This window comes from Girardinichthys multiradiatus, chromosome 14 (assembly GCF_021462225.1).
Source record: "Girardinichthys multiradiatus isolate DD_20200921_A chromosome 14, DD_fGirMul_XY1, whole genome shotgun sequence".
NCBI classification, from domain to species: Eukaryota; Metazoa; Chordata; class Actinopteri; order Cyprinodontiformes; family Goodeidae; genus Girardinichthys; species Girardinichthys multiradiatus.
In genome coordinates this window covers 29,130,364-29,143,612 of record NC_061807.1, presented here as the reverse complement: position 1 = coordinate 29,143,612, position 13,249 = coordinate 29,130,364, and the positions used below count along the sequence as shown (strand labels likewise).

The following is a 13,249-nucleotide window of genomic DNA, read 5'->3' as shown; positions in this document are numbered from 1 at the left end:
GCTGCTTGCAGCTTTAATCTTCATTTTGTTTTCAGGTCTGAAGATTTTTTTTAAGTGAGGTTCTATGAAGGTATTATAAATAATTTACCTGGCAATGGACATATTGCCATAAGATTGCAGAGCGGAGAATACTTTATTTTGGTGACAAAAACAAAAGACTAAGGAATACAGAAAATACAGACTGAAATGCTCACTAAAAGTTAAACAAAAAGGTTAGCTAAAAAGTGCTATTTTTAAAACACTATCCTGATTAGAATTTGTTTCCTTTCATCATGTTCTCTCATTCATACCCTTAAAGAGATAGCTCAGGGTTTTTTTTGAGTAAGGTTCTGGAAAGTTATTATCAGTAATTGTCTTCCCTGCAGTAGCAGGATGTCATATGGATGTGAGTTTGTCAAAAGGGTAAAAATCTTCACAGGGGTTAAGGGCTAACTGCTAGCCAAATGGACCCCACATTTCGGTTGATTTTAGCAATTAAAAAACAATTCAAACTGGATCGTTTAGACACAGCTCTCTATTACTGGATATTAAATGTGTGCTAATTTGAAAGAGGCTGCTTAATGGTTTGTAACTGTTTTTGTCAGACGCCCAACTTCTATTTGTAGTGTTTACCATTTTTGGAGGGAATTTCAGTTTTATTTTGTAGTATCATTCTTTCTTAGTTTATTTTTTTCACAAAACTTGATTTCTTTTTGTAAAAAGTGGGAAAATATACTTTCAATCTTATTTTTTTTCAGCCTCATTTATTTTGAACAGAAATGTATCTCCTCACAGTATCTGGTAAATTGGCTACTCTCACAAAGAATACTCTCATGTGTCTTCTTCCAGGTCTACTTGACTACTTTTTTCAAGAATGTGCTCCATTATAGCTTCAAATTGAAATCATGCGGATGGGTGTAAATGGAATTTGGAGGTTAAAGTGTTTTCTTTAGCCATCTTAATATAGCTAATATGATAGAAGCTTATTAGATTGAGTTGGTAGAGAGGTGAGCGGCGCCTCGTATCTGGCTGCACACAGGAACTCTCTGTTTGAGAGATAATTTAGAGCTTTAAACAAGCTAAATCAAGGTCTCCAGACCTATGATGTAAATTTGCACGTCTAGGAGCGCATGCTATCAAGATTTTATTAAAACACAGAGCGTTCTTTATTATTAGAGTTAATCACTATCCTCTTTGTGTTTTCTACTCCTAGTTTTCTTCTGTTTGTTACTGTCCCCATTTCATCTTCTCCTCTACTTTTCACTGATCTCTTTGGCACTGTGTTTGGCCTATGACAGCCCACAGGCGGCCATGCTGTCTTCTTCACTCAGTCTGCTGTTTCTGCCCTGACCCTGCTCTACCCAGCACACACACGCTCTGTTCTCTATCTCTTGTCTCTTTTATTCTCTCCCTTTGCAACTCTCGTTTTCCACATCATTCCTCTCCTCAACCTTCTTGCTTTTTATTTTTGCTCTGACCCCTATCTGCTGCCCAGTCGAGAGCAATGTCTATCAAAGAAACACGATAGAGACAAGTACATAAAGACGCATGCTGGCACGTCATCTCTGTTCTGTTATGTCTTTGCTCTACTTTTTCTTTTTGGGTTGAATCTACTGGCAGGAAAATGAGAACAGTCACGGATCGAAAATCAGCGGTTTAGAAATTAGGCTGCTGGTGATGGAGATTAAATGCAGACAGGCAGATGAACTTGCTGACATGCGGCAGTGAAAAAACACGCCGCTCACTTCTGTGCCACAAACAGACACAATGAACTGTAACTGCTCGGAAATGTTCAAACAAAAACAGACATCAGCATCTATACGCCTCGGAGCAATGACAGTCTCTCTCCTCTTTTTTTGTTGTTTTCAGACCACTGCAAAATCTTTGCAAATATTGTAGACATGACTTTAAGTTGCTGTTCTACCCAAGATGAGGTTGATTTGTTTTGTTTTTATTTTTTTAATATTGCCCAAGCTGCTGTTGGTAATCTAGTCAGCTGATTGACTGGCTGAAAAGCCAAGGCTTAGGCAATGCAATGACTGGCCGTCTTTTCTCTGCCTTTTTTACACACTTCAAAGAATTATTTTGTATAGATGTCCTAAGATCTTTATATGGGGGCAATGTACCACAAAACCAGTTCTATGTCTTTAAAAGAGCTCTCCTTCCACAAATGCATAGGATAATCCTGTGGTAGCAACTCTGTTTTGAATGTCGAGTCTTCCAAAAAACAAGTCCAGAGCACTGGGAATGTAACATGGGACAGAGAAGCATCTTTATTGTTTTGCTTTGAGCATTATTGTTAGGCTTTTTAAACATGTCGGAGTGACCCACTTGTATTGTAGTGAGCTATGGTTGGTATTGTGGACTTGTTAAGACCTTTATGAATATCCAACAAAAGCCAGATACTGTGCTGTGAGTGCTCTGGGGGTTTTTCTTTGAAGACATTTATTGTGTTCATCTACTGTCCTTGATATCAGAATTGGGTGCTGTAAGGGCCTGTGAATATGCATGGAAACCAACTTACACATCCTGCTTTAAAGAAATCAGGTAGCTTCCTTTAGTTGATCACATTTTAAACTTCCTTATATCCTTAAATTTAAAGGTATAACATTGTTATGGAATCTAGAGAGAGATAGTTCTGGATTTTTCAAGTGAGGTTATCATAAAGGACTATATAAAGTTAATATCTTACCTGCAGTAGATAAACTGTATCCAGATTAGCTGGTCCTAACAGCTAGTTTGAAAGGGCCAAGACCAAAGTTAACTTCTACCATCTCAAAACAATTCCAGTCCCAAAATTGTTTATACAATTCCTCTCTAATGCACCTTTAAACTGTTTTTATCATGTTTAACACATTTACATCAGGCAGTTAATCACAGACAAGTTATTGATTATTTACATGGGAATCTTAGATAGGATGTGGCGCACCACCAGTGATTTTCCTCTTGAAACTTGTAAAGAGAGCAGAACATGTGAACAGTTTATGGTCAGAATAATTGCCTAGTAGAAATGTAGCTTTTATACACAGCTTCAACTTTATATCAAATTGGATCTCTGATTGAAAATGCTTCTCATATTCCGTTCCCAGTTTTGTGTTTCACAGTCACTGGTGGCACATAGACACTACCTTTATTTTCTGTGTAAATGATTGTAGGTTTCTCTGTTAATACAATGCTTCTCTGTTAATTTAATGCTACATAAAATAGCATTGACAAAGACCACCATGATATTATTTAGATTGGAGCTGTTCCAAGGCAGAAAGTGTTTAGGTCCTGGCCAATTTCAGACTAGAATTAGCTTTACTTTCTGGGCTCCGTCTATATTTTGGTATTTGTATTTTGCCATCAGTGAACAGGTAAGGAACAACAAATGTGTGAAAAAAAGTGTTATGTTAAATTACAAATCTATCTAATATACAGACTCTTTTACATGTTTTTAGTCAAAATCACATGAATAGAAACTTAAACTGATTTAATTTTCTTTTCATATTTAGAATAGAAACTAAGAAGAGAAACAAAAAAGCTGGCCTATTTTTTTCATATTTTTTGCGACTATTGTGAACTGCAGGAGGCGCTGTTTCTTCTCTACACCTCAAAGTTGTCTCATGGCAAGCTTTTGTAAGCTTTTTTTCACCTGAAAACAAACATAGAAGAACAAAATTAACTCACTAAATCATATCAAATATTTTGATGAGGTTAGATGAAGATAAGTTTTTTAAAATGTTTTTGTTTGTTATTGTTTTTTATCACATTGTGAGCCCAATGTTTGAAACACTCATCCTTAACATAAATTGGTGGCAATATCATGGGGTGAAACATACTTTGCTTGTGCAATTATATATTTTTATTTTAATATTTGTTTCTTATTTTTTTCTTAAAAGAGAACCATATTTAAATATCTGTTCATTCTTTTTGACCAAAGAAAGAGAAAACATGTCTTACGGATTTTTTGTTTTTTTCTATTTTCTATTTGGAAACAAAAAATAATAATAGTTTTTGTTGCTGTTATTACTTTTGTTGGGAACATTTAATTACCAAAACATGCAAGTAACCTACTGAACCAACTAAACTGAATTTGCAATAAATAAAAATTAATGAAGAGGATTATCTACTGCATGTATGATAATAATCATTTAAACAAAATCTGGGATATTTGATTACAGCAACATTACTTCATACATTAGGTCAACAAATGTGTGTATGCTAAACCAGGCTCTAGCAGAGTCAAAGTATCCATAATAATGACCCATTCTCAGATGTAAGGAACAATATTAAACATAACGAGAAAGAAAAAACAAGACATTTTTCCTTTGTAATAGCCCAATTCATTTACCTAGTGGGGGATGTCCTCAATTTTAGCAGGCCTGCTGACTCAGTGGAGCGTGGCTTGGAAATCACTTTTCTATCAGAGTGCACAACACGCAGAGCACTAGCTACCTTACCACTGTGCATAACTGTTGAAGCAAGCAGAGATGGGGTGCTAAAGGTTGCTTGCCTAGGCGTGCTACGTTCTTTCTTTGAATACGATTAGAGGTGTGCAGCAAAATCATGAGAGCGTTTCAGGAGCAGGGCACAGATGCCCCCCAAGAGAGATGCTGCGCATTGTGGGTAGCCTGATGGCTCAATCGTGGGAGTAAAAAGACGGTCGAGGCAGTCCGTACCTGCTATCCGCTTGTCAAGCTGAAGCAGAGAGAAGGAGGGAGAGACATGCTGTGATCCAAAGCCACACTTGTCATTCTCATCACATCAGCTGCCATGCTAATTGTGATTGCAGTCACATCTCTGTTGTTTTTTATTTGTTTCATTTCCCTTCCTGTTCATAGATTTGTATGTTTGAGGTTTTGGGTTAGCTAATCAGCCAAAAATAAAGAGATGCAGTAATTAGTGGTCATTGTATTCCAATAGAAAGCAAAGATTCCTACTAGCAGAAGGAAGGAATGGCACTCTTGACGTAACATTGACATTATAGTGAAAAAAAATATGAATTCAGTATTAAATCTATAGAACCCTAGCTGAATTTCCTTTTTCCTGTCTCCGTCTACTTTACTGTCCTTGTCTCAGCTGCATTGTGTCCTCAGTCATGTGCTTGTTCTGCAAAACCTTTTTCTTTTGGTGTGGTGATCAACATATCTTTCTTGCACATTTAATACTGCAGAAATAAAGATCTTAAAAGTGATTTCTGTTCTATTTTTTGTTTCTTTTGCAGGAGATAAAGAGCATTAAAAGTAAGCTGCGGTCCAAACTCTATGGGTTTTTTTGGTTTCTGAGCAAAGGCATGCCTGTTTTGATTTGCACTCACCCTCGCTTTTGCTTGATTTCAGTTTTCCATAGTTTGCATCATAAGGTCATAAGCACACAGCATCTAACACAGCACTCCCCGTAACAATGACTCCTCCAGCTCTGTCTCATTTCAAAGCATTAACGCTGCGGTAAAGACCCCTTTGTTTTTTCCCTCTTTTTTTAAACCTATGATCTAATGCTAAGCCAACTCATCAGCTTGAGATATCTACCACATATTCCACTGGCTGACAGTGAGACTAGCATGTTGTCCTGGCGTGGCATTGTAAGCACATAATTTGCTTTCTACAGTAATGCAGAAGACGTCGCTAATCTGAGACTAGCGCTCAGATAGGTAATTGGTTAAGAACACTTAATAGTGGATTCAAGGGGATATCTGAGTGCTTGAGTCCCTTAAAGCTATTAAGCTACTTAGATGAGTGTGATTGTCATCTGTCAATGAGCTAAAAATAAATAAAATTAAAAAAAGAGGAAAACTGGGTGTAGGTTGTGCTCTGCTCCCATCTTGCACAGAGAGAGGAACCCTGGTGCATCTTAAATCTTAGATGAGGAGAAGCTGAAAACACAAACTGACCTCTTCTCCTTCTTTCCACCACTGTGTCCCAATCCCTTCCCTTTTCAGCACAAATGTGTTTTGAAGCATGACATTATTTCAATTCTAAATCACGCCACTGTTTTTTTTTTTGTTGTTTATTTATTTTTAGTTTCAGGCTGTTGTCGTAGCCAGTAGTGTCTTCTTTTGACTGTGGGTCTTTTTGTCACACTTGCTGTCATGGGGAATGGGTTCTGCATGTAAATAAATAAACTTTTCTTAGTGAGAGCTATGTTGTACTCACTAGTACAAAGAGAGCAGTGAACATGCATTTTTTTACCTGCTTCATTAACACTTAGATGTCTTAATGACCTTAGGGGACAAAAGTAAACAGACTAATGTATTTATAATAGCTAAGTCATGAAACAAGCCACAACAGTAGTGTTAGCTGTAATTTTATGTAATACATTTTCCCATTTTGTTTAAATAAATTAAGCTTATTGACACATATTGTCTCTCTTTTGCCTTCTCCAGACTCCCGGCCCTTGCCTGACGTAGCCATGACTGGCAAGTGCACCCGGGAGTGCAACGAGTATGGCCACTCGGACTCCTGCTGGATGCCTGTGCGCACATCGCCCGAGCGACGGCCTTCCAAGTCAACCACCAACCCTCAACAACAACCAAAGCTTTCCACTTTTATGACCGGCACTGGCAGCAGCGGGAGCAGCAGCAGTAGTGGCAGCGTGGAGCAGCCAGGTAGCCAAGAGACCCTTGCCATGGCTGCCATGGCCAACGGAGACCCCACCACCACGCACATGATGGGAGACCGCAACCGCAACCTGCTCAACAAGAAGATGGCCTCCTCCTCTTCTTCCTATGAGGCCTTTGGCTCGCCTTCCTATGGCTCGCCAGGAGGTGGCGAGGAGACGCTGGGCCACCCTACTGAGGAAATCCCCCTCGCGCCAACTGGAGAGTACAAGCCCACGTCCTGTGGCACTCTGACGCGACGGGAGGTATACCTGTAAGCTTAGAGGTATACACAACACCGGTGGCATTAAAACCCATTGTAAGGTTAGTTGTTCAGCTGTTGTCAAAGCGTTTTGGCCACCTGACTAAACTTCTCCAAAGACATAATGGCTACTCCTTAACGAAATATCCGAGTGGACATGTAAACACAGAACAATTTTTTAAAGTGCTAATTCTGGCCATGACCCAGCAGAGAAGAGGAGGAGGAACTAATGGCGAGTCTTGCTGTTGGGAGACAGTCTGCTGCCTGATAGTCAATCTGTAAAATTAATCAACTCATTTTAGACATATAGCACTGCATGACTACTCCAATGTTCCCCACAGAAAGAACTGCTGTTTTTAAAGATCAACCTGTACAAATAAGCCCATTTTTTTTCCTTCCCCTTCTCTTTTGTTTCCTGGAATCAAAACTGTACTTGCAGACTGTTTTGACTTTGGAGTCTGTCTTAATTTGCCTTTTTTATAATTCAGAACAGTCTGGCCAAGATGTCCTTTGGCTAAACAACTGAACTCTTCCACCATACTGACTGTGGAATCATCCATCTTTAGAGTTTGTAAATGAACTTGCAAACCAAGAACTGGTTGAATTTGATTATTATAAGGAACTGGAAAGGCTAAGCTTTAAAAACTCCGTCCTCTTCACAATATGGAAACTTTTTGGTTAGAAGCCAATGGACTTTCCAAGCTGGACTACAGCTCCACTTAGATACAAATGATGAACTTGTGACGAATGACCGACAGCGTGAGGACCTTACGCAAGTGTCGCTCATTGTAAATAAGTATTGGAAGCTAACAACAGACCTAGTGGCTCTGGCCCTACCTTTACACAGTCTCTTGCTGTTTTGTCTTTTAATTGTCAAGATTGAGACAAAAACACACCCTGAGAAATGCAAGATACTTTACGTCTACAATCACATTCCCTGGAAAAGCATGGTTTATTATCAGGTCACCTTAGTAAGAAGAATATACAAACTGGTGAGTTTACCTGTGGTTTTTGCTGGCAAGTTGGGTGAAGCACAGTGTTTTGGAAGGATATAAAAATTCTTGAGGTGCATTTAAATCTAGATGTGGGGAAGGATGAAAAGTATACCTATGGTTGAGTTGGTACTGGAACAGTTGCATAAACAGGCATGTCTCACTTTCATTTGTGTGCGTGTATATGTGTGTGTGTTAGGACTGAGCAATAAATACTATGAAGTAAATGTGGCCGATACCTTGTTTTTCACTCTTCGCTCGAAAGCCTTCGAGGTGACATCGACACTCATGCACTGGAATCCTTTAAGCGCTCGTAGCTGTTGCTTTCTTTTTACCTTGAATGTAAGAATCGGCTCAATCAAACAAAAAAAGCAACAGTTTGGAATACATGCGGAGACATTTTGTTGTCGAAGTAAAAAAAACGCTTCGCGAACAGGATGAAACATTACCCATAGACGAAAAAACTTTCTCTATGAACATTGCTTTAAGTACGCATTACTTGTTTTGTGAAGGAATGAGCGAAAATAATCTGATGTCTCAACTGAACAGCCCATATATTCATTACACCGAGTCTTTCTACACAAAAATATTATTGTTGAGATTTTGTGCCTCCCTGTGTACATTGTTTGTTTTATTTTATATTTTTGTTGCAGCTGCAGAGGCACAAATCTTACTGTAATTAAAAAGAGATGCAATGAAACAGTTTTTTGTTTTTTTGTATTTTAGCAAAACCCCCCTTTGGCTCAACCGGAGGTGCTTTCTCAGTTTTTCTAAAATCCCCCTGGCAATCTATAGTCTGTAAGTACTACTCGTCGTTTGAAAGAAAGTGCTTCTAATACTTATCAACTGTATACATGAATATTTACTTTTTACTGCACGTTTAATGGCAACTTACTTCACTTACAGAGAAGGAAAGATGATGAAAAAAAATAAAAACTGTAAACTGTACAAAAAAAAAAGTTTCTCTTGTAAACAGAAGCCCATCTTGTTGCTTGCATTTTACCCATGTAATGCGACTTTGTACACCAATCAAGACTAAGCTGTTGATTTTTTTTACCCATTAGCAAATTTTATAATTGCTTCATGTCACAAACACTTTAAATGTTATTTTTCTTTTATATTGGCTGTATAACATTAGAATAGACAATTTTTCATGTATTTTATTGTTTTAATCCCTTACACTGAGTCACACAGTTGCAGATAAAATAGTGGAAATGATCAAGACAATGTACTGTGTGTTTCACTGTTTGTTTTCCTCCTTTATCTGATGCCACTTTGTATATTTAGAGTGCTTCGGAAAAAAACAACAAAAAAATTGAGTGAATGCAAATATGCAATTGTGCCTTTTTATACCAGTTGGTATGATTAAATGTTGTTCTGGAATGGTGCATAAATGATCACAATGATAAGTAGATGGGGTTGGCATTTAAGCACCGAAAGTCATCTGCATATCTTAGATAAAATCCCATCATGTTGACTGTTTTGTTTTTCTTTTTTGGTTGCTTTTCAAAGGACGACTAGTCAAATGTCAGTGAGCCTGTAAGGTCTAACAATTTAAATGGCTGTTCTTCAAAGGGGATCAGTTATCTTGTTGAAATACTCATTTCCTAGTGCATCCTTAGTGCATTACTGAATGAATACAGGAACAGGTGAAAAGTTGCTTGTTGGTGGAAATGATCTATTATATATATATATATATTTTATTTTATTTTTGTGTTCTGCCCATGTACATGTGTGACAACAGAGGTCAAGTAACCTTCTTTGTGCATGAAACAAAAGCTCTAGAACTGAATCTAAAAAGCTCTGAAAGGTAGAGAGAGCGAGGGAGGGAAAATAAAAAAAAAGGCTCGAAGACATTTAACTGCTCGGATTGGAGGGGAGCCGAGAGATAAAAATGCTTATGTGACAATTTACTAGGAGGGAGAGGGGGGAAAGAGTGCCCTTTTGGAATGCACACCTCAGGACGTGCTGGGTCAAAAACAAAAAACAAACACAGATACAGATTTATAGAGTTTGCATATCTAGATACAGTATGATGGTGATGAAACCCTGGTCTACAAATGAGTGTGCTGCAGGGTTTGCTATGATGTTGCAAGGTGATGCCTTTTTTGTTTCAACATCAGATAAAGTGAAAACAGAGACTCTTACAGGTTGTATAACAAAAGATTGCCATACATGAGCAACTACATCGAACACAATCTACTCTACATCTTTTCTGAGAAATAATAGGCTGGGCGGGTTGTTTTTTTACTGATACACTGAGGCAACGGACACCGAACCCCGGATGAGAGCAGGTGGATTCTTTAACGATTGACAGAAAGCATGAAGCTCGCCTGACTGAGTTGTGTTTTCAGTGGGTGCTCTTTTCTCTTCTTTAAAAAAAAGCATTCACAGCGTGTAATGAGATTTGTAATATTACCCATTACTATTTGTCCTGCGACATGGATGTTGATATAGAAATTTGAGGAACAAATTTATCATCATTTAATATGAGTCACTATGCACGCAGCTTAGCTGAACATGGCAAAGTGTATTGAACGCAAGTCCACTTCTATTTATGAGATATTTTACATAATTTAATTTGCTTTTGTACAGGTTTGTGTAAATAAATTGCTTGTCATTTTTGTCTCTGCAGAAATAAATAAAAAATAACATGTTAAAACAGTTGTTGTGTGTTTCTTCCATTGCTTTGGCATCTTGCTGTATTTTTTAGAAATGCAAATTCTGAGAATTTGTTATTTTTTGTAAGCATCTCATTAAGATCATTGTAGATTAATGTCCAACATATATTCCAACATAAAGTAGGCTAATAAGATATCAAAGAAAGAAACTTATCAACTCCCAATCAAAAGAACTAAAAAAAGAGAGTTGTTGACATCTATTACGCAGGAAAGGTTTACAAACCCGTTTCTAAGGGACCACGGTGAGAGCCTTTCAAACTTACTCCAACAGCATATTAACGACTTACCCAGGATGTCGTAAAGAACCCAGAAGAACATGACTGCAGGTTTCACTCGCCTCAATTAAGGTCAGTGTTTATGATTCAACAATGAGGAAGAGACTTGGCAAAAATGGCATTCATGTGACAGTTCCAAGGCAAAACCACTGCTGACTAAAAAAAATGTAAAAGCCATTTCAGATTTTTATAAAACATATTGAAGATCCCTAGGACTTTTGGGAAAACATTCTGTGGATTGACCGAGTCAAAATCCTAAATCTAAATGTGATGCTGTTGCATGACCTTGAAGAGGCAATTCATAATGAAAACTATCCAGTGTTGCTCAGCTAAAACAGTTCTGCAAAGAGGAGTGGGCTAGGGTTTTTTGCAGCGTTCATCCTAAGCATGGGTCTGATGTAACACAAACAATAAATTTTTTTGAGGAAAGTAGGCTCATCTCTGTTGTTAGATATGGTGGAGGATCTGTGGTGCTGTGGGCTTGTTGTATGTGTGTTGTATCATAAACTCTTTGAAATGCCAGATTTTAAATAGAAATCTGCTGGCCTTTGTCAGAAAACTAGTCATTACTGGGTCTTTAAACAGCATAATGATCCAAATCATATGTTCAATTTAACACAAATATCGCTGAAAAGGCATTAAAAAAATCAAATCCATTCTATTTTCTTGCAGTTTTTTCTCCTCAACTAAATAAATCCATTCAGTAATTAGTATTTGGGGTTATTTTTTATGCTTTTTACACATCTTTATCAGGTGTGCCAATAAGTATGGATGGAGCCATATGATTTCTTGCCGCTTATTATTGGATTCTGACTTATTGAAAAGGGGAAGGAGGGTGAGGAAAAAGAAATAGCTAAGAAGATGTTAATGGTGTGGGAAAAAATCTCATTGTTAAGATGTTGGCTTCACTCACTTGCTGTAGTAAGGGTACTTCTGTTTAATTGCTTGATGTGGCTGATGTTGCCTGGCAGGCTGGTCTTAGTATTTTAAAAACTTTTGACCAAGGTAAAAGTCTAACAAAGCATAACATATCTAGTGAGTTGCAACTATCCAGCAGCTATCTGCACAATTGTCACTGCAGAAACTGAAAGATATATGCTGAAGACAAAATGTATCTAAATAACATGGTAAAAATGAAGTTGCATCTGACATTGACGTACAATAAGCTTAGGAACATAATTGTAACAGTGTAATGACACATCACTATAACTTACTTGTAAACCGGGTCCCAAAGAAAACATTCAATACTTTTGATGACAAAAAAAAAAGCTATAACTAGGATTTTCAAACACATTTAGCATTGCCCCTTCTCTGCAGTGATGAACACCTATTTCTGAGACAAAGACAACGCTGTCAATTTAAAAACTAAAAATATTTGTTTTTTTTTCTAGAATAAGTATTTCAGGTATTGATGGGGTTTCTGAGCTTTTTTTCTGGACAGAGATATAAAAAAAAAACAACAGGATAGTAACAGATCGTATCAGTTGGGGGGTTTTAGTGCACTTGCTTGAACTTAATGGGCTGTAAACAGGCTACTCCAGAACTTTAATGACAATGACTGATGTTGTTCAGTTCACAATCGCTTTACTTTTTATCTGGTTTTGATCATCTCCAGTACTCCAAACAATGTTCTCCAGCAAGAGACGTGGGTTTAGCAGATTTCTTCAGAATTTATTTCTTACTGGCAGTTATGTCCGAACATAATAGTGATCTAAATTTACCTAGAAGCTGTCAAGTAAAGAAAAATATATATGAATGAAATATATATAATGTAATTGCATGTGTAGTACTTTAAGTATTGGTTAAAGGGAAAATGTGCTATAGTGCAGTGTTTTAAGGCTTTTGATATTTGTTTTTTTATATATATATTTTGTTTTGTGGCACCAGTGGCCTTTATTATTTGGGGTTTTCTGAAAGTAGGCAGACAGGAAAAGGGTGGAGAAAAGGGAAAGACATGCAGCAAACATCCCTGAGCAGGGACTCGAACCCACGACAGCCACATAGAGAACTGAGGCTTCTTTACGTTGGTTTCGTGTTCTAGTGCTATGTCACTAACCATGCCCAAGAGTGTTGATAATACACATTTTGTGATGATTGACAAAAATAGTTCTCATAAACCAAAAAAAGATGGATTTGAATGCTACAAAATAAATCTGAGTTTTTCTCTGTTATTTACAGAACCCCGTTGGAACGTAATTCCCAAACTCATCTTCCTCTGTGTGATATAAATGTTTATGTGCTCATACTGTGTGAGTTTGTGTGTTTTCGTTGGGGTGGATGCCTACATGTACCCTCATCTATATTTTAGTATCGATTTCCAATTTTCCATGTGGGCTTAGGTTGATGTATGAGGCGATTACCAGCTAGGTAATTACAGATTCATTCTAATGTATTCCCCATGCTGCGGTTCAGAGAAGGCTGCAGTGTCTCTCACAACTTAAGACCAATAATGGCATCTTTATATACATAAGATCCGCAATGTA

At 37.6% G+C, this 13,249-nt stretch overlaps 1 protein-coding gene across 6 annotated transcripts in view; it reads left to right on the top strand.

Moving 5' to 3' along the window:
- The window catches only part of pcdh7b (protocadherin 7b), a 163,489-nt gene extending 153,015 nt beyond the window's left edge, over positions 1–10,474 (top strand). For 2 of the 6 annotated variants that reach the window (XM_047385690.1, XM_047385689.1), the window contains exon 3: positions 6,344–10,474. In XM_047385690.1, the coding sequence (XP_047241646.1) occupies positions 6,344–6,834 (491 nt within the window). In that variant the 3' untranslated portion in view covers positions 6,835–10,474. Of the gene's footprint in view, positions 1–5,185; positions 5,205–6,343 lie in introns of all 6 variants that reach the window. The other 4 variants (XR_007041373.1, XM_047385691.1, XM_047385692.1 and 1 more) reach the window with 4 other exon arrangements.
- The last annotated feature ends 2,775 nt before the right edge of the window (positions 10,475–13,249 follow it).